The 22,024-nt window shown below is 43.5% G+C and overlaps 1 protein-coding gene across 9 annotated transcripts in view; it reads left to right on the top strand.

The window, feature by feature from the left end:
- Positions 1–22,024, top strand: part of AK8 (adenylate kinase 8) — a 219,116-nt gene that overhangs the window by 79,672 nt on the left and 117,420 nt on the right. For all 9 annotated transcript variants that reach the window (XM_049895181.1, XM_049895184.1, XM_049895180.1 and 6 more), the window contains 4 exons: positions 31–102; positions 1,150–1,350; positions 4,865–4,996; positions 11,911–12,000. In XM_049895181.1, the coding sequence (XP_049751138.1) occupies positions 31–102; positions 1,150–1,350; positions 4,865–4,996; positions 11,911–12,000 (495 nt within the window). The remainder of the gene's footprint in view (positions 1–30; positions 103–1,149; positions 1,351–4,864; positions 4,997–11,910; positions 12,001–22,024) is intronic.

Raw genomic sequence — 22,024 nt, 5'->3', positions numbered from 1 at the left:
CTCAGCATGCTCCTTTTCTCCCCTGCTCAGTTGTGCTGAGTGCATCCGATACGGTCCTGATTGAGAGAAACATGGGGAAGAGAATCGACCCTCGAACTGGAGGTACAGCTACCTACAGGCATCCCTTCCTGCCCTGCTTTGATGGGTTTCAGAGATAATCACAGTAACACCACCACCTACCCCTTATCGAGCACTTACTATGTTCCTGGCATAAGCAGAGGGTTCGTGAGAGGCCACACAGGCAAACTGAGGCTCAGATGCCACAGGCTGGACTCTGAGCTGAAAGACACTTTGGAGGTAGTAAACCCCAGCAGATGAAGAAGCAGAGGCCCTGAGAGATTGAATGGGGAGCCCCAACCGTGGCAGAATCAGGCTAGGGCATGGATGGTGCTACCTGGGCACTTGGGCTTTACTCCCACTCTCTGATGAACCCATCTCCTGGCATGAGACCACACACAGAAACCAGGGAGCCCATCTTTGTCTTCTTGGGACAAGCTCTGCGCATCCCTCATTCTTTGCGATGCAATCCCCAGCGTGGGTAGCCAGAAGAGTGAGGCATGGGGGTTATCTGCGAGAGTTGGAACGTGCTGCGGGGCACAGGACCCTTGAGCTCGGTCTTCAAGAATGGGCAGTTCATCAGGTGGGGTGAGAGTGCTCTTCACCTCTTAGGCTCAGGCTTCAGAGGTAGATAGACTGGGTTCATGGCTCCCTGGCCCTGTTCTTCCTAGCTGTATGACCTGGGGCGAGCTGCCAAATGTCTCTAAGACTCACTTTTCTCATCTGTATGCTGGGATGAACACACTAAGACCTACCTTATGATAGGATTGCTGTGAGGATGAAATCCGAGTCTGCAGGTAGGATGGCATGTCAGAGTGCCAGCCCAGAGTAAGTGCTCGAAAAAGCACAGCTACCTCCGTTACCCTTGTGCTGAGTGTGTTGTCACCATGTTGTTATTGTTAATAGTAACGAGGGCGGGCTGTGGCAGAGCAGCACCCTGCCCCGCTGGTGTTAGGTGGCTACATCCCACCAACGTCAGCCACCCTGGCCAATGTCTGGCTTCCATGACAGCAAGTGGCCAGGCCAGATGCAGCCGGTCTGCTCGCTGCTGCTGGAATGAGGTGATTCTGACCGCGCCTCTCTTTGTTGCAGAGATTTATCACACTACTTTTGACTGGCCCCCGGAATCTGAAATCCAGAACCGACTGATAGAGCCAGAGGGTATCTCAGAGCTGGAGACGGCTCAGAAACTGCTGGAATATCACAGGAACATTGTCAGGATCATGCCCTCTTACCCCAAAATCCTCAAAGTCATCAGTTCTGACCAGCCATGTGTGGATGTCTTCTACCAGGGTAAACATTTGGGTGCCTCCCAGACCCCCTCCCAAGACACATATCCAAGGAACAGGGTTCCCATACACCTCGGCCCTTCTTATCTTGACATCACCTAATGTGGCAATGGCCAGTGTCCAGGATGTGCTGAGGACCCTGGGAGTCAAGTCTAGACATCATAGATGGCCCAGATTTCCTGCCCCGTACACATGCAGGGTCTCTGGGAGTGGAGATCCTGGGCTAATGTTCTGCACTCAGGTGTGGTCAGATTTCTGGCCCATAGCAGATTTGAAAGGGACAGGGGCAGGGGAGAAGAGGTAACGGTTGGGGTGCAAGGGTCATGGTAACCAGAGGTTTTGGCCTTATCATGAAAGCGAAGGGAGAGAAATGTTATAAGGATTTTAAAAACCAACAACAATCCACCCCACCATAAGAATCAAGAATGCCACAACACATCTCAGGTGTTGTGAGTCCATTTGGAGCAGAGAAAAACAGCCTCTCTGCTCTTGCCATCCAGAGCAATAACAAAGTATTCACGGTGACTTCATAGGAACCAGGCTGAAGTAGACCTGTGTGACGTGTGTGTACGTATAGGGGAGTGTGTGTGATGGTTGAGACTCGAGACTTTGGGGTCAAGTGATCTGCATTCAAATCTCACCTCTACTACACGCCAACTGCACAGTCTTTGGCAACTCTTTTAACACCTCTGAGCCTTAGTTTTGTCATCCCTAAAACGGGAACAAAAATTGTACCTACCAGGTTTAAGTGAGGATTAAATGATTTATTCTACAAATCACGTATCTATAGCCATGAGCCCAGTACTAGTTCAGAGAAATGGCTCAGTGAACATCAGATATTATTGCTATTATCGTTCTTCAATATCCTGTCAAAAAGGCAAGGGAAAGTTCTAATAATTCTATCCCAAAGTAGCTGTATAGTTTTTAAAAGTCTTGCTAAGCTTCACTTGTCTCAAAATTCAATTATTCTCTTCCTTGCAATGCCAGGTAAATGAAGCGTTTAGTCTGTTTTGACACAATGAAAATACTACCACAGGTATTTAAGACACTTGATTGCTTACAAAGTCCTTTTTTCGTACTTTCTCTCAAGTCCCTTCAAGGAAAAGTTTTATTTTGGTAGGAGGTGGTTCCGTGCTCCTTGAACTTGGGCTTCAAGCCCAGCCTGGCCCTTCCACTGGCCCGCAGCTGCTTCAGTCTGGTGGGATAAGTGCCTTGGCTTTGCCGAGAGTTCAGAAATGTGGCTCTGCCTGGGTGGCATCTATGGTGCACCCTCGTTCTCTGCAGGGGGCAGTCAACCAATGGATGTATGTCTAGAAAATAATGCTACTTTAAAAAATGCCAAGCTCATGATGGCTTATAATTTACCAGCAGTTTTGCATCTCGGAAGGGTCTTTAGTAGTAAACGCTATACTCCTAAGATAAACAACCACAACATTTATCTTATACCATGGTTCTGAATTTACACATTAATTACTTCCAAATTACTTAATTAAATTTAAAAGTTCATATGATCATTCATAAAGAATTCATGCCTGAATTGTAAATAAAAATGTGAGTGTCTGAATATTAATTATTATTAATTAATAATGCAGAGAGATAAATTGAAATTGAAATGCAAAATTATCTGTGTTGTTTTTTTAATCTCTCTGCAGTACATCCAGCAACCACATATTTTTTAAAAGAATAATTAGATGTTGAGATTGCCTGGGGGATCATTACTTCTAATTAACTTGGTTATTTACTGTAAATTAAGCATCATTTGTTAGCAGGCTGCTTTGCCTGTAGTATTTGTGCTTTTCAGATGCATTGGGTTGTGAAGGTCTGAGAGTAGAGAGCCTTGCCTGGGTGGCTTCTTTTAGGATTCTCACATTGGGGGATGTGACAATGGGCTTGGGAGAGTTGCCACAGCTCTGCCAACTCTCTGAGCCCAGTTTACTCATCTGTAAAATGGGACAAGAATAACACATCTCTAATGGGATTGTTGAGCTGATCAAACAAGAAGAGTGTGTGGCTCAGCAGTGAATAAAGGCTATCAGTGATGATGATGATGATTGAAGACAGTCTGTTAACTTCCCTTTAGTTCTAGAAAGAGGGGATTGTAGTATCTTTCATGATCCTTCCAATGAATAAGTCCTACGAAGATTCCAGGCTTCAAAATTTACACAATGAATGTATCTCACTGGTTCTCAGTAGAGGTAATTTTGCCCCTCAGGAAATATTTGGCCATGTCCCGAGACACTTTTTGTTGTCACAACTTCTGGGTGTGCTACTGGCATCTTATGGGTAAAGGCCGGGGAAGCTGGTCAACACCTTACAGTACACAGGACAGCCCCCCACAATAAAGAATCATCTGGCCCAAAATGTCATAGTGCTGCGGTTAAAAAATCCTGCCACACCTGTAAATGGTTATAGTGTAACTGTGTTCCTGAAGGCAGGTGTATTGGCTTAGTCACTTGCCCAGGGCAGAATTTATTGGAAGGCAGATTGGCAGGAGGTGTAACAGGCCACCCATGCTGTCTTTGCACAGGATGGTCTGGGTCCCTGCAGGAGGCCAGGTCTGGGGAAAGAGACTCTGCTTTGATGTGGGCCGGCTGAGGGGGTAGGGGATGCTGACACTGGATTGTGGCTTTAGCTCTCTTGCTCAGGTGCCCCAATGGCTGCCCTTTTACGGCCTAATCAGCCTGTTCTCACATGCAGGTGGGAGGTGACCTGGTTTGATGTTCAGTAGTTGTTTCCCTGTAACTTGTTGGCATCCAGGCCCCCACTGTGTGGGTAACCTTATTGCTGAAGGCACTCACCTCCATCTTTCCACTTCTCTTTGTTCATCAAATGCCAGGGACACACCACAGGCCAGGGCCATGCAGCTAAATCTGCCCACTCCAGCGACCTATTTGATCATTGCCTCTTTGGAGACTTGCAACAAAGTAGGTGTTACTGCAGTTCGGCTGCACAAATTATTCTCAACCAATTCCTGAGTCCTTTAGAAGTCCCTGTGTGCTAGGCCCCACTCGGCCTGACACATTTATCAAAGCCTGTATCTGACACTTGGAGCAAGCAGCAGAAAGCCAGCTCAACCCTCCTTCAGGAGGCCAGCCTGGTCCCCAGGGCTTCAGGTTAGAGGCTCTGCCCAGATTCAGTTTGGAAACATCCCAACCCCATACTGCACGTGTCATGAGTCCCAGGACCAGCCCCCCAACCACAACACACCCAGCACTCCTTCAGCCAGGAGGGAACCACAGATGCCAGCGCTGTTTTAGAGGAATTCCAGGGCAGTGCTCGGGGGTGGCTTCTGTGTATTTAATCACCTCCTCCCCACCTTGGTGCCCAGGCCTGAAGCATAATTCTTTCTCCTGCAGCCTCACCCCATGGTGTCTTCGGCAGATACACAGAGGGTTTCCATGGTGCTGTAAAAGAGAGAAATAATTGCTGCCATTAAAAGAGCCAAAGCAAAGGTGTTGTAAGCTGGTTTCCCTTTATTTAGGACCTGGGTTTATTATCCTCATATCCTCCCTTTCCAGCTCTGACCTATGTCCAAACCAACCATCGATCCAATGCCCCATTCACCCCGCGAGTGCTGCTTTGTGGACCCGTGGGCAGTGGGAAAAGTCTTCAGGCCGCCCTCCTGGCACAGAAATATGGCCTTGTCAATGGTGAGTGCCCAGCAGTGGCCCTGCTTCTAGAACTTTCTGCCCTTCCAAGAGTTCCTGTTTTATGGGTGGTGGCAGAGAGGGTAGGGAGGTCAGTATCACTTTTCTTTCTTGCTCTCTGCTCTTAACAATTTTCAGTTAGTTCATCTTTGCAGGGAGAAGATTTTTTCTTCCAAACAATATTTCCATAAAAACATTAAACAATAAAAACATGTCTGCAGCCCAAAGAGCTGGACTATTTTCTAGCAGTCGTTTTGTATATCCTTTGGAGCAGTGGTTTTTCTGTTCTACACCAGACGTGCTTCCATCTAGCCTCTGCGTTTTCCCTCAGAGCTGCAGCTCTTGCATAATATGGATCTGCTGTTTATTTATTTCCTTCCCGTCTCGCTTGGCTCCCCCACCCCAGGTCAGTGTGTTTACAGGCAAACAATTTCTAAACCAGAGGAAGAGTTCTTGCTCTGCACAGTTTCAATAAATATTTTAATAGGAGGAGAGAAAATATTGAAATCAGCTTCCCAGGTCTTTCTCAGGGTGGTCCCAGGCCATCTTGGATGCCAGCCTGCCTTCAAGAGGATAAAGGGTTAGAAAGGAGGAAGAAATTGTAACAGACACACAGTTCAGTCAGGGGAAGTTTAAGGCACAGCTCCCACAAACACTCCACAAACCTAAACAACCCCTACTCTATTCACTAAGAAAATATGAGGCCTGTACCCCCAAATGGAAACTCTGGTGGCATAGTGGTTAAGTGCTATGGCTACCTACCAAAAGGTCGGTAGTTCAAGTCCACCAGGCGCTCCTTGGAAACTCTGTGGGGCAGTTCTGCTCTGTCCTATAGGGTCACTATGAGTTGGAATCGGCTCAACGGCAGTGGGATGAGTGGGTACCCCCAAATATATAAATATACATGTATACCTCCCAAATTATCCATGTACGCCATATATATATATAATCCCAGAAGGATCAAGTTTGGAATAAAAATGCTTTTCACTTAGGTCTCCTCCAACTCCAAATTCCAAAATTACTGAGCCTAGCCAGGAATCAGTGACAAAAATCACACCTATAACATGAAGATAGGGAACAGAGCGATTATTCTGCATATTTGATTTAGTATGGAAAGACACTTTTGGGTAAAAATTTGCTTTCCCTGACATCAGTGATTTTTAAAATAACAAACAACTGAATTATTCAAATAATTTCTTTTCCTTTTGATTTTGCCTGTTAGGAGTATTCTAAGATTAAATTCTCAGCTATGGGTAGGGATGGCTTGCTTCTTTGTTAAGAATGAATAGCAGTCTTAATTGTGGTTACACTCACATGTTTGTTGAAGTGTCTGCATCTATTGTTATGTGAAGGGACGTGCAGAGTTACTGTGCCAAGTGCATTAATGGCAGAGGGAGGGTCTGAAAAGCAACAGCAAAGCCTGAGACAGTGCACAGCTTCATTTAAATAATCGTCATCCTACTGTATTTTGTTTAGGCAGGGACTCTCATTCAAAAAAAGTATTTTTTAATTTCCGTTGTTTTCACCACACCAATCATGAAGAAGTGAAATTACCTGCCTAGATTTTACCAGAGATGAAAATAGAAAAGCTCATCATGGTTTTTCCTTTGTAGTCAGTTCTCTACCATGGGGCTATTTTAGATAATTGAGCGTTTGGAGACTAAGTCAGAAGGTTCACATTTCTCAAAGCTATTCTTGGTAAATACAAGACATCATGAGATTTAAGTAAATCAATGGAAAAGCTCTAAGTTTTGAAAAAGTGTTCACTGCACTGTTGGGGTTTCTCTGCAGAGGTCTGTTCTCAATTCAGAGTTCTAGGAACTGCCAGCTACCCTGTGGTCACCCCCTGGCTTGGTTCTAATCTCTACTTTTATGAATCTCTAACTCAGGGGAAAACATCAATAAACAAACCACTCATCTTTCACTCTGATGAGGTTTTTGAAAGCATCTCATTTACAATTGGTGGGAATATAAATTAGCACAACCATTTTGAAAGATAAAGGCCACTGTGATTAAAATGCTAACTGTGCAAATCCTTTGACCCAGTGCTTTCATTCCTAGGATTTTATTCCACTGAAATACTCAGACACTCAACGAGAGATGCATAACGGGAAATAGAGGCAACCCCAAACTCTGTTAATAAGAGGGTTAGTTAAATACATTATAGTATACACATATAATGGAGTACTGGGCAGCTGTTAAAAAGAAACCTATAAATCAACTTGATATCCTTAGTATATTGCTAAATGGGAGGGGAACAGTATTCAGCAAATAATCTCATTTTTATTTATTTAAAAAAGTAGGTTAGATATCAATATCGGTTCATCAGTTGTAACAAATGTATCCCAGGAATGCAAAATGATAATGATAGGAGAAACAGTGTGTGGCAGGCAGAGGAGTATGTGGGAACTCTACTTTCTGCACAATCTTCCTGTAAACCTAAAACTGCTCTAAAAAATAGTCTATTTTTTAAAAAAAGTATGTTAGTTTGTACTCAGAAAAAAATGCGAAGGAACACCCACACCAAACTAGCTCTCTCTGGAGAGTGTGTATTATACCCTTATGATTTTTTTTTTTTAATGAGCATGAATTAATTTTCTAATCAGAAACAACTATGAAGATTTTTATTACAATATTATCAATACTACTTATTGAGTGCCTGCTGCATGCAATGCACTTTACTGGGTAGACAGATAGGGTCAAGTATAGAATAAGTAAGAGAGGAACTTCAGGTCCAGGTGAGCTCTGCAGGGCTCAAGGAGAGAGAACAAGCAAAGTGAAGTAAGGCTGATCCAACATTGTCCTGGGCCTGATTGTGTCCAAAACCTTGATACCTCACCTTGCCCCATAGCAGAAAGACATTTGCCTTTTTTGATCATCTTGATCAAGAGTATAATTCCGCCCCGACTCCCCGCCCCCCCGCCCCGGCCCAATCCTCAGGCTTTGAATCTTTAGGAGAGAAGAGACTGTTAAAGTATTGTCTTCATAGGACATTATAGAGTTAGGTGGTTGTAGGCAGGGGTTTTAAGCCATTTTTTTCTAATATAAGCATTTAAAGTTATACATTTTCCTCTAAACACAGCTTTAGCTGCTTCCCACAAATTTTAATGTGCTGTGTTTTCTTTATCATTCAATTCAAGATATTTTCTATTTTCCCTTGTGATTTCTTTTCTGATCCATGTATTATTTAGAAGTGTATTCCTTGATTTCCAAATATTTGGGAATTTTACAGATTTTTTTTGATACTGATTTTTAATTTAATTCCATTGTGGCTAAAGAATATACCCTACATGATTTTGATCTTTTGAAATTTATTGATACTTTTTTATGGTCCAGCATAGGGTTTATATGGATGAATTCCATGTGCACTTGAAAAGAATGTGTTTTCTGCCTTTGTTAGTTGTGTGCTCTATAAAGGTTAATTAGAATAAGATGTTTGATAGTGTTTTTCAAATCTTCTATCTCCTTAATGATTTTCTCTCTACTTATTATTACAGTTACTGAGAGAGACGTGTTAAAATCTTCAACTCTAATTATGGATTTGTCTATTTCTCTGCCAGGTTTTCCTTGATGTAATTTGAGAATCTGTTATTAAGAGCATATACATTTAGAATTCTTATGTCTTCTTGATTAAATGATCCTTAATCATTAGGAAATGTCCTTCTGCCTCTTTAGTAATACTGTCTTGAAGTTACTTTGTCTAATTTAAATATAGCCACTCTTTTTTTTTATGATTAATGTCTGCATATCTTATTTTCTTCTGAACGATGTGTCTTATTCTCCAAATATATATCTTGTACTCTAAATCGTTGGGTCTTGTTTTTTTAAAAATTCAGTCTGACAGTCTCTGCCTTTTAATTGAAGCGTTTAGTCCATTTAATTTTTTTGATAGTTCGTTGTAAGTCTACGATTTTGTTTTTGTTTTCTATTTATGTCATATGTTCTTTATACCTTCTTTCCTGCCATCTTTTGGATTTATCAAATATTTTTTAGTATTCCATTTTATTTCCTCTGTTGCCTTTTTAGCCATACCTCTTTGCTTTATTTTGTTAGTGGTTGTTCTACGGATTAAATATGCATCCTTAACTTATCATAGTTTATCTTAAACTAATATTATATCTGTTCATGTATAATATAAAAGCCTTACAGGAGGGTATTTCCATTTACCTTGCTCTAGTCCTTTGTGCTATTGTCCGACATTCTACTTCTACATATGTTATATGCCCAACAACACACTGTAATTCTTTCTGCTTTAACAGTCATTTTTCTTTTAAGGAAGTTAAGAACTGGGGTGGAGGGTGGGGAGGGCTTTTATACTTACCCACATGTCAGCACTCTTTTGTTTAGATCCAAGTTTCTATCTGGTATCATTTTATTTCAGCCTGAAGAACTCCCTTTAATATTTCTTATAGTACAAGTCTGCTGTTGACAAATTCAACTTTCATCTGGCTGAAAATGTCTTTATTTCACTCTCATTTTTGAAGGATGTTTTTGCTGCATATAGAAATCTATGTTGACAGTATGTTTTTCTCCAGCATTTTAAAGATATCACTCCATTGTCTCTGGCTTGCATTGCTTCTGATGAGAAGTCATACATTATTCTTATCATTGTTTCTGTATGTATAATGCATCTTTTTCCCTCTGGCTGCTTTTAATATTTTCTCTTTATCTCTAGTTTTCAGCAGTTTGACTATGATGTAACCAGGTGTGGTTTTCTTTTTGTTTATTCTGCGTGAGTTTCAGAGATCTTTGGATTTGTGGGTTATTTTTAACTCACCAATTGGAAATTATTATGCCATTATTTCCTCAAATGTTTTTTCTGCCCCATTCATTCTCATTCCCATTCTCTCTCTTTCTCTCATCTCTGTCTCTTTTTCTCCCTTCCCTCCTCCCTCTTCTGGGATTCCAGTTACATTTATGCTAGACTGCTTGATATTGTCTTTGGAGTCCCTGAGGTTCTGTCCTTTTTTCTAGTCCTTTAACCCCCTCTCTTTGCCTCAATTTGGATACTTTCTATTGCCCTGTTTTTCTGTCTTCAAATTCACTGATCTTCTGCAGTGTATAATCAGCCACTAAGCCTATGCAGTGATTTTTTTGTTTGTTTGTTTTCATTTAAAATACTGTATGATCCAATTCTAGAATTTTCATCTGGTTCCTTTTATAGTTTCCAATCTCTCCTGAGATTCCCCATCTGTTCACTCATTTAAACTATATTTTTATTTAAAGTTTTAAGCATATTTATAATGTTGTTGTTGTGTGCTGTCTAGTTGATTCTGACTCATAGTGACCCCACGTGACAGAGTAGAACTGCCGCATAGGACTTCCTATGGGAGCGGATCACCAGGTCTTTTCTCCTGCGGAGCTGCTGATGGGTTCAAACCACCAACCTTTCAGTTAGCAGCCAAACACTTAATCATTGTGGCACCAGGCCCTGGTAGAAATATGCATGGGGCTTCACTTGAGTCTTTGGTCAATACAAAGCTGTACATGTGTAGGGGGAGACTACACAAGGCCTGGTAGAGAACAGCTACTGGGAAGCTGTGAACTGAATGGAGATACACAGTGCTGGGAGATGTTGGTATTGTGATAGCCAAAGTGGAGAGAACTTGCTGGACACCCCAGACATTCAGGTGGCACTTCTGAAAGCCTACATCTTAGGTATAGTGATACCTTAGCCCTAGAAGAAGGACTGTTTTGGTCCTATCTTAACAAAGCCTAAAAACAAGTCACAACAGGATCAAGTTGGTCCTCCGATAAATTAACTCTCTGTTAGAGCTCAACTATTTTTAACTCAGTACTCATTAAAGCCTAACACTATATAGACTCCCAACAATGAGAGAGCTACAGTGCCCAGCATATAATTCAAAACTACTTGACATGTAAAAGAGCAGGAAATTGTGACACATACAAGGAGAGAAAACAGGCCATAGAAGCAGATGAAGAGAGCACACAAGGGCTTTAAAACGGCTGTCATATTAGGTGCTACCAAGTTGATTTTTGATTCACAGAGACCCCATGTGACAAAGTAGAACTGCCCCATAGGGTTTTCTTGATTGTAATCTTTACAGGAATAGATCCCTTGCCTGTGGAGCCACTGGGTTGGTTTGAATTACCAACCTTTTGGTTAGCAGCTGAGCACTTAACAATTACACCACTAAGTTTCCTTAAGGAGATGGTAGCCTGTGCTCAATCACTCAATGTCTATTGACTGACATCTCCTGTGTACTGGCCACGGCCCAGGGCTTTAGATACAGTGAGGCCCAAGATAGAATGGGTCCTGTTTGCAGGGAGCATGCATCCAAAGGGGGATAGCAGGGCACCTAGTCAGGTAACGACAGTATGGTGCCTTTTAATTTTGCTTTAGTCTGTTTATTATATAACTTAATCCTATAGTGTGGACTATGCACCAAGACCCACCATTCCATGGAAAAACCTTGCCAAGAGGAGGGCTGTGCAGAAAATAAGCTTCACCACCCTTTCCTGTATCATAATGATGTGAATGCAATGAGTTAAGTAGTTCTCCCCATGAATGTTATTCTTATTCCTCATCACCAACATGGGGAGGTGCAAGTACAGTTCAGTAATTCCAGGTGTTAACTGAGGCCCTGCAGGAACTTCTAGATTGGCAACTTCCCTTATTAGTGTCTTCCTTGCCCTGCTCATTTTTAATACATCCTTTGCCAAATGCATTCTTTTTCATTCCACATCTACCTCCTCAGCTTCTTTTTTATGTACCAGTTTCTTTTTGATATTTATTTTCACTTGGACACACGCCCACACACAGAAAACACCTTTTATATTTTTTTCAGTGATCTTTTTTTTTTTTCTCCCAGCAGGCAGCACTAGGGTTCTTTTTTTTCCTCATTCTTTCCTCTATTAAAAGTTTAACAAAGTCTTTCTGTTCCTCTCTCCTCCAGTCTGCTGTGGGCAACTGCTGAAAGAGGCTGTGGCAGACAAGTCAAGATTTGGCGAGCTTATCCGGCCTTTTTTTGAAAAGAAGATGGCAGGTAGGCCACACTTCCCACTAGCTGACAAACTGTCAGGCTCTGAAGAGAAAGTACACTGTATGAGGCACCCTGATCACCTGGGGGGGTCAAAATTATGGAAAACAACCGACCAGGAAATGGAAGTTGGGATTTCTTGTAAGCAAAGACTTCATGTGTTATTCCTTGGTAAGGCCTGTTGGCTTCCATGTCTGATTCCAGGTGGGGTGGGTTTGTGGATGGCCTGTGTCAACACTGGCAGCTTAGAATGTTTCTATTTCTCAATAATGTTTACACTTCTTAACTGAAAGTACTTAAAATTAAGAGCCAAGAGAGACCATAGAGCTTTCCATATCCTTTATTATGTGGTGTATAAAAATATTCTGGGCAAATATTCCTATTTAATCAGAAGTCAAAAGATTCAGACAGCTTTGCAGATGTGAGGATGGACTGGCTATTGGTCCTCAGAAGGTTAGATGCTCACCTGTTTGATGGGAGAAGCTGAATCAGATCATCTTTCCAGACTCCAACTATGACCTACAATCTGAAAGTATTCCTGGGGTCTGACCCTCAGGAAGGGCATCTTTGATATCATTCTAGTCCAGCTTTCTGACTCCGCAAATGAGCCCTGGAGAAAGGGCCGAGCTGCCAAGGCCACACAACAAATTTGTGGGTGGGCTTCTCTAGACCCTGCATCTCTTCCCTGGAGCAGTGGGTTTTCTACTCACCCACATGTTCTTCCCTTGCATAAAGTGCTGTAGCTCTTCTGTACAATCAGTATAAGCTCAGTTTTCAAGTGTGAAGTGAACATGGCAGGAAGAAGCTGCCATTATAATGGACCATGTGAGTGTGGACTAGATGTGCTCAGCAGAATGCTTATTGCCTTCTCTTACCATTTTCTGGATGGATTAAGTTGATGAGGACACCTACAAGAATAGACTGCTTGATCCTAACCATCAGCTGAAAGGGCCTCTGGAGGAGACGACCTGACCTGTCTCACCCAATCCCCTCTTAAGATGTTCTAGTCCCTAGGGTGAACTTCAAGTGCGGCGGAGTAGGATCCTTCAGATAAAAGGATCCGTGCAGGGTTAGGTCAGTGAGCACATCTGTTTTTCTAAGTCGCTGTGGTGCTAAATGAAATGAGGTGCAAGCAGGAGGAACCATGGGAGAGTGCGAGCTTTGGTGTTTTCGAGGGCCTGGCTCAGATCCTGGTGCTGCCCCCACCAGCCATGTGGCCCCAAGAAGCCCTGCTGCTTTTCTCTACACCTTGGGCTTCTCAATGGAGAGATGGAGATAGGAATCCCTGCCTTGCAGGTTGTCGAGGGGACTGGATAGGAGGTACTGTGCCTGGGAGGCACGCTAAATGTAGCTGAGGTTATTAGAAAATAATACTAGCAAACAGCAGCAATGACTGAATACCTGATTTATACATCAAATGTCATGTAGTGCTGACTTCCCATTTATTTTGGTGGGAGGGGGAGTATTAGCACCTTAAAGAATATTTATTGAATAAGTGAGTGAATGTAATGCTAAGTGAACATAGATTTATATTGCTTTAAATTTTGCTGCTTAGTATTCTATTGTACGATTGGATGATAATTTCATTCCCCACTAACAAGCATTTAGTGATTCAGAAAGAAGGAAAATGAGCAGGCAAGTGGGGCAAAGTGTTAACAGTGGGTGAATCTAAAGGAGGGTGTATAAGAATTCTTTGACTATTCTTACTTTTCTCTACATTTGAAATGTTTTTCAAAATAAGAAATTACAAAAAATAAATACTTAAGTGGTTTCAAATTTTCACTCTTCAGTAATACTGTAATATACATTCTTATACATCCATAGGTTTGCAGACATACTTGATTAGCTTAGGGTAAATTGATAGACTGGATCAAAGATAACACCCAATGTCTTAGGCTGAGTTCTCTAGCGAAACAAAACCAGTGAAGCATGTCTGTATACAAATATATGTAGAGAGATTTATCTCAAGGAAATGGCTCACATGGTTGTGGAGCCTGGCAAGTCCCAAATCTGTGGGTCAGGTATCAAGCTGGAGACTTCTGACTCACGTGGTTGCAGGCACTGACAAACCCACAATTGGCAGGACAGACAATAGGCTGCTGGCTTATGGGGCTGCAAAAGCTGGCAAATCTCAAAATCAGCAGGTCGTGTGGTGGCAGGCAGCTGGCTCATAGGGCTCATAGGGCTGGCTCATAGCAGAAGCTGGCAAATCCCAGAATCAGCAGGTCAGATAACAGGCTTAAGTCTCAAGAACTGGAGGTCAGATGATGACGAGCCAGATGCAGGATCCAGAGCAAGGGAGAGCCTTGCCAGAGCATCCACAGATATATTCGATACAGGTCATGCCCCCAAGGGAACTCCCCCTACATCAGAGGAAGGGTGTGACTTGAGTAATGGTGTGACTTGAATCACACCCCACACTAATCCTGCCTCATTAACATGTAGAGGTAAGGGTTCACAATGCATAAAATTGAGGATAATTACTTAATATCAGAAAATGGAGGATAATTACATCAGTTCACAAAATGGAGGACTACCACTCAATACTGGGAATCATGGCCTAGCCAAGTTGACACATAACATTAACATCACACCCACTAACAACTGTGATACGTACAGTATTAATGCACACTCTTACCAGCAGGGTATGGGAATGCTTGTTTCCTCCATAACTTGGCCATCTCTGGGTATTGTGAGTGTATTAGTTTCCTATTGTGGCTGTAACAAACTTAGTGGTTTAAAGCAACATAAACTTGTTATCTTACAGTTCTGGAGGTCAGAAGCCCTAAAATCAAGGTGTCAGGAGGACTATATTCCTTCTGGAGGCCCTAGGGGAGCATCCATTTTCTTTGCCTTTTCCAGGTTCTAGAGGCTGCTTGCATTCCTTGTCTCACAGCCTCTTCATCTTCAAATGCAGCAGTTTAGCATCTTCAAGTCTGTCTCTTTCTCTGACCTCTACTTCCATTGTCACATCTCCTTCTCTGACTCTGACCTTTTTCCCTCCCTCTTATAAGAATCATGTGATTGTATTGGGCCCACCTTAATAATCCAGGATAATTTCACCATCTTAAAATCATCAACTTAATCATATTCATAAAGTACTTACCATGTAACCTGACATTCACAGAAACCAGGGATTAGAATGTGGACATTTTGAGGGCCCATTATTTAGTCCGTCATTTGAATCTTCGCTAATTTGTTAGATGACAGAAAACTTGTTAAATATTTTAAGTGTGGGTTTTTGATTACTAGTGAGGCTGTTAAGGTTGAACATATTTTTACGTTTATTGTTGGTATTAAAAAAAAAAGTTGCTGTCGAGTCGATTCCAACTCATAGTGACCTTATAGAAGAGAGTAGAACTGCCCCATAAGGTTTCCAAGGAGCAGCTGGTGGGTTTGAACTGCCATCCTTTTGGTTAGCAGCCAAGCTCTTAACCACCATGCCACCAGGGTTTCATTGCTGTTATTAGCTGCCATCAAGTTGGCCCCCAACTCACTGCAACCCATGTACAATAGATTGAACCATTGTGATCCAAAGCGTTTTCATTGCCTGATTTTCAGAAGTAGATTGCCAAGCCTTTCTTCATAGTCCATTCTAGCTTGTAAGCTCCACTGAAACCTGTTCAGCATCATAGCAACGTGCAGACCTCCACTGAGAGATGGGTGGTGGCTGTGCATGAGATACAGTGGCCAGGATTTGAACCTGGGTCTCCCCCACGGAAGGTGAGAATTCTACCACTGAACAACCAATATTTATTAGTCATGTGTATTTCATCTTTTATGAATTGTCACTTATATATCCTTGGTCCATTTTCTATTGACTTATTGTCTTTTCAATTAGGTTTGTTTCCCCCCCGCCCCTTAATTGCTCTTTGCATATTAGGGTTGTTTAACTTTTTCCAGTAATTTTTCTTTATATCTGTATTCTATATTTTATCTCTACATTTCAAGTCACGTTATAATTTTGTAAGTTTAGCAAATGTTTGGAGGAAAGAGAATGGTAACTCATTGCAACACCCTTAGTTCTCAGACTTCTTGGAATGTCGTGGTGACCTGGGAGGTTGTATTAGGATGTGAATTCTTTATGAGGGTCGTGGCCTTTTGGTTTTCTTTCTGTGCTCTCTTACCTTCCTTTGTCTTGTAGGGAGTTGGGTATTTACTAGTTATAGATCCTGAATTAACCATCAGGCGTGGGTACTGTTGTATTTATTATTCAGCCTCTTCCCTAGGTCTTTGAGGTCAGGGGGTCCTATTGTTAGTGACTTCCCTTTCTAGAGACAGAAATGAATTTGCTTGAATCAAAGCACTTTATGCTTTTGCGCATTTTGGTTTAATTCATCCACCACTAAAAACAAAGGAGTTCTTTCAGTGGTGGGCCAGAAAGGGGTCTTTTTGGTGGACTCCAGGAAGACTGAGTGCACGTTCCCCAATCTCTTGTGAAGGTAGCGACCACTGGATAACTTCAGTCCTCAATGTTTTGTGCTAGATCTTTTCTTCCACAGCCTTTTGTTTATTTAGACTATGCGGCTCTGCACTTTTGTACTTGCTAAAAAATTAAAGACACAACAACCACCCATATCATATCATCCTAACATAAGCAATAAATTCTGCCATTTCCCTAATCCTGAGCTCACTGGGATAGCACAGAATGCATTTACATCTGTAAGCTCTAACAGGCTCTCATTAGTGGACCGTTGAGAGGCTGCCGAGGAGACCAAAGCACCCGGCTTGCAGAGGAGTGGGCACCGGATCCACCAGGTCCGGCAGGGACCCACTTCCCTACCAGCTAAAAACAGGAAGAAAATGCAAATGAATCTTGACAGAATTCCGTTTTGAAGGGAAGGTCAGACTGAACGCAGAAACTCTACTTAGCCGACCACAGCCTTGCTCGTTTCTAAGTAACTGCAGCTACCAGCCTGGCTAAGGCTCCCTCTCTCTTTCGAATTGAGCATTAGTGTCATCTGTGACTCAGGGGCTTCCTAGTCTGGAGGTGTACCACTCTCTGGGTTTGGGGTATGGGAATTAACCACATCCCTTGCCCACACCCTGAGTTCTGAACCCAGTTTGCTGGAAACAGCAGATGGAGAATGCAACTGGGATCTGAGGTCATGGGTGGGCTTCCTAACCTCCCCCTCTGAGTCCAGACCTAGTGGATAAGCTACACAGGGGAGCAGGTGGGATGCAGAGGCGACCTCTTACCCAGTAAATGACCGTGGTCCAATGGTGGGGATGGGGAGACTTGCCCCAGGAAGAGCCCTGACAGTGGAAGCAGAAGTGGGAGGGCCAATTTGCCTGTGGGCAAGGGCCAGCTAGCTGGAAAAATGAGAGCTGGAGGGACTAGGCCAGTCTGATGAGAAACTTCTCTCTGGGGAAGAGTGAGGCAAAGGGGCAGAGGGGACAGCAGAATTCGCTTTCCCACACTGCCCTGGGATCAGAAGGACCCTCCCAAACAATTGAGGACAGGACAGTACACCCCCTAACACTTTGAACCCATTGGTAGAAGCTCCAGAAGAGGGAGATAGTGGTTCCTCCTCCATCCCTTTTGGGGGCGCATTGAGGCATCTCGTATTTCCCTCTTCCAAATCCTAGATATGTTTCAGCTATTACTGCTCTCAATGGCAGCAGCATTCCTAGGAATGTGGAAGTGGACCTGACCAGTCCCCTTCATGTTGGGAATTTGCACACATGAAATTCAAAGGCTCACAAGGTTCAAGGAGCTCAGCTAGAGGGGCGGGGATAGTGTAAGGATACAGAGAGCTCATCACCATGGATCAGGGACCCCTGGCATCTCTGAGTTTTGGCAGTTGTCACAGCTATCCAGCCAACCCACCATCCAGCCAACTAGTTAGAAACCCCATCCTCAATTCCCTCTCCCCCCCTCCAAAGCCAGGCAATGTAGACCCTTCCTAGGGACAGGCCTCATTGCCCTTCTGGGTACTGGACCTGCTCCTCTGGGGACTCTGCTCTGCCCTGTGCTCCTGCCTGCTGGCCAACTCTGTCACACTTTCTGCTCATCTTTCATCGGGATCCCTCCCACTACAGGCCCTTGCCCTCTTTCCACTTTCCCTGGAGCGGCATGCCCCAGAGACATGCAGTTCTGTTATTGTTGTGCATCATTGCCGCCATCGCAGTCATCATCACCGTCATCACCAGCTCAGCTGAATAGATCCAGATGTCATATTTTCCCCCCATGGAGCCACTTCCTCTTATTTCCCCTCGCTGGGCCTCATGATGTTATGTCCCAGTCATGACCTCTGCAGACTTAGTTATGTTCTTTTTCTGTCCTTACAGGTGCTGCCAACACCTCTTTCTTTTGAATCAGCAGCAAAATTAATAACTGCTGCTTTCCCATCTTTCCACATTTACTGGGCAAAGGACCCCAGGGCCCCATCTTAGCCCATCTTAAATCTCTTGATCTTAGGTTCTTGGCGAAGGCACCTTGGACAGAGGGTTGGGGAGATGCTTATTCTGTGCCCAAGACTTTGAAATATATAGGTCTGACCTCCTAAACTCATTCCGACTCTAGCTGAAGCAAACAGAACAAATTTATTCCCAGGGGTCCTGCACGGGGTGTTCTTTATGCAGGCAACCTCCATTAAAGTCAACGGAAGTTTGGGTTGCATACAGTGAACAGAGTTGAGCCTTAAATCATACAGCATTAGCTGCTAGAAAGCTCCTGTCACTTTTACATTGGTACGAAAACAAGTAAAAACTATTCTGGGCTTTTGGAAAAATAAGTTCTCAGCTGTTTATATACCATTTAAAATTAGATGGCCGGCGCTGATGGACTCCATTGCCAGTATGTACTGTGACACAGTGTGGAAACGTGCTTTTCTCTCTCTGAAGTCAGGCAAAGAAACTACTAGATCTCAGTTCTCTGCTTAAATCAACAGTGGCTCACAGTGGCCACTATTTCCAAACGATGTGCTCAGCTCCTTGCCTGTGGTTTCCTTCCTACCAAAGGGTTTTGTGGAGGATGAGATTTCTTAATTCCGGACCCCTAGAACTTCCCAAGGAAAGCATCCACTCTATCTTTGCCCATTACAATGTCTGGTTCTGCAACTCTCACTTAACATAAAAACTAACCCTCCTCCTCAGCCTTCACTGGGTGTTCAAACTCACCCCATCATAGAGAAGTCTGTGCTGCTTTTATGTCTAGCCCTTCTCACGGAGTTTCTGATGTAAGTTACGGTGCAGTGGCTGTTGATGGTAGATATGACCTAATTCCAGATTGCTGGGTCTAATTAATAAAACAACAACATCTCTTCGGTTCAGAAGACTTGCCTTCTACCCCAACTATGGTAATTGTTTTCATTCTTACACATTGCTTGGGCTTTCTCTGGAGAATGTCCACCCAGGGAAGATATTAAAAACAGTCAAAGGCATATCTTGTCCTTGTTGGTGTAGGTCTTTGCCCTAAGTGTGTGAGATGTTGGTCTTGATTCCTCAGCAGCATACTCAGAACATGTTGGGATTGTCAGGTCAGGAGACCACCAGTCAGGGTGTGTCTGTAGCAGTGGGATTTTCAATTGGATTCTAGCTTTCACATCGCCTGTCTCCCCAGAAGTGGGAAGGAAAATCAGGCATTCCAACACCTGCCAAACAAGCTTCTTGGCCAAATTGCAATGAGCTTCTAACTCATCTCTCCTCTGTAACCCCACCCCTGCCAACACTTCTCCAACACCTAAAACAGTTCCATTATAGGAAACCCCAAATTCCTTGGCGAACATGTCAGACACATACTTTCAGGTGAGACAACAGCTATAATGACTTTCCCATAAAAGTGGAAGTCCTGATGTGTAGAAAAAAATAAATGGAAGATGGATTTTGTGTTCCCTGTGCTCCCTGCCGTGCGCCCCTCTACTTCCTAAATATTTCTGTCTGGAGACGGTCTCGTGTGGCCTGATAGAACCAGAGAAGAGGAGGGAGATTTGAGGGAGATTCAAGAATGTAATTTACACCCTTTCTGGTAATGAGACCTCACAAAGGCAGATGCAGCGATCATAACACAAACAAGCCAAACCAGCCCCACATTGGGATGATCAAGAGCCTTCTGCAAGTCCAGATCCCAGGTGGGATGGATCAGCACATCGCTGAAGTGCTTCATTTTTTTTTTAAGGGGGAATTAATATTCTCATCACTAAATGCACACTAAAGATTTGACAATAGACCAGCTTTTCTCTTTTGTTAAAAACTTGCAAAGAGTTACTGAGTTGAAAGACAAAGTAAATCTTTCCATCTGAAGAGGTAAGTGGGATGCGATTTCTTGTTTTGAGCAGCACAGATTCGTGAGCTGTGAGCTGTCTTACCAGCGGAGGGGAGACCCTGAGGGACCTCTGCCTGTTTCCAGCAAGTCTTTGCATGCGGTGTGTTTGTACTAGCTGAAGATAGCGCATGACTCTAAATAATTTACAAGTTGATTAATAGACTCACAGGGGTATAATTAGAAAGGGGAGAGACAGTGGGTACAGTAACCAGTACAGTGCTTGGGGGAACAGGAGGCTTTATTTTTTTAAAGAAACTTTCTAGGGTGCTGGGCGTTTGAAGATAAGTTGGGAAGAGCTCAGTGCCTCTTCTCTTTTGAAGTGGAAATAGGACAGTTTGAATCCGTCGAGTTTAATTTTTCACAAGCTTTAGGGGCCCTGCAGTGCAATTCCCTTTTTATTATTGAAAAAACTCTATGCTTTTCTTTCATTTTTCTACATACACACACACACACACACACACACACGCAGCTCAAGCAGTAAGTAATAAACAGATTAATTTACTCTCTTATTCAACGTGTATTTTATTCTCTTTACCTCCCTGAGATATGTCCATACCTGTCCCTTTGCTGCCCCCCACCCGGAGCTCCCACTGTAGGGTCACCTATGTAGGTTGCTTCCTGGATGCCCCCTGTAATTTATGCATTTTAAAGAAACCCTCACCTCGGTCTGACAATGCTTTTGAAGTAGCTCCTTTTTTCAAGTCAAACTTTTGACTTTTCCACTGGGACTGCTACAAAGATTTCCTTATGGAAAATAGGTAGGAGACTTTTCCAGCCGGAGAGAAATCCGTGGCCGAGATAGCCAAATGGAGCAGCGGGTACAAAAGTGGTGTTTGCTTTCTGAGGACCAGAGAGCCTGTTAATGAGAGGGGTTATATCAAGGTGGTCAGCGTCCCTGTTTATCAACAGGTCCATGCATCCAGAGGGTCTATATTTTTTTAGACTAGATTTTCATTCCAAAAGTGCATATTGTTATTCTGTATTATTAAAATTATACTTTGCCAGAAGAGGGGAGAAGGTAGTGCCTATTACCAAAAGGTGCAAAGCTTTTTGTTCAATGGCTAGTCCAGTGGGGAAACTGAGGCAGTTTGGGACCACCCCCCTATTCATTCGTGCATCTGTTCAACAAAATGTAATTAGCCTTTAATGTCTCTGTCCCAAACAAGAATGTGGGAGCAGGGGACAGGTGTGGCTTATTTATTGTGGATTCTTACCACCTAACTGTGCCCGGCACAGAGGAAGTGTCACGGATTATTTTGCTGGACTGAATGTTTATTGGGTCCTTGCTATGTATCAGGCATCCAGACTAAAAAATAATAAATAAAAAGACCCCAGGCATTTCTGGGAAGCCTAAGGTGAGCCCAGCAGTGCATGGTGCCCTTCTCGCTCTGACCAAAACTTCTGGAAACGTTTCCTTCTCCACGTACCATCCCAGTGACCTCAGAGAAGAGCAAAACTTCCTACGCATTCAACTGTGAAATTGCATGTGACAGCCCCAACCCTGGGGGCCCCAGGGTGACTTCTTCTCCAGCAGAGAGGTCTCCTGGTGGAGCTGTCTGGACAGCCACTGGTCATGGCCATGGCCAGAGCTGCTCTCCAGCCCCCTTCACACCCCCAAGGCGGGTGCATATCAAAGCCTGTTTCCCTTGGGGAGTGTACTCAACAGGGAGCTGAGGCCAGCTTTTGACAGGGAGTTGACACCAGCTTCCTTCTCTCCTGAGGAGGCGGATGGCAGGGCCTGAGTGTGGAGGGGAGGTCCCTATA

Source organism: Elephas maximus, chromosome 9, assembly GCF_024166365.1.
Source record: "Elephas maximus indicus isolate mEleMax1 chromosome 9, mEleMax1 primary haplotype, whole genome shotgun sequence".
In the NCBI taxonomy this organism is placed as follows: domain Eukaryota; kingdom Metazoa; phylum Chordata; class Mammalia; order Proboscidea; family Elephantidae; genus Elephas; species Elephas maximus.
Note: the sequence above shows the minus strand (reverse complement) of the source record. Positions and strands in the feature narration are given on the sequence as shown.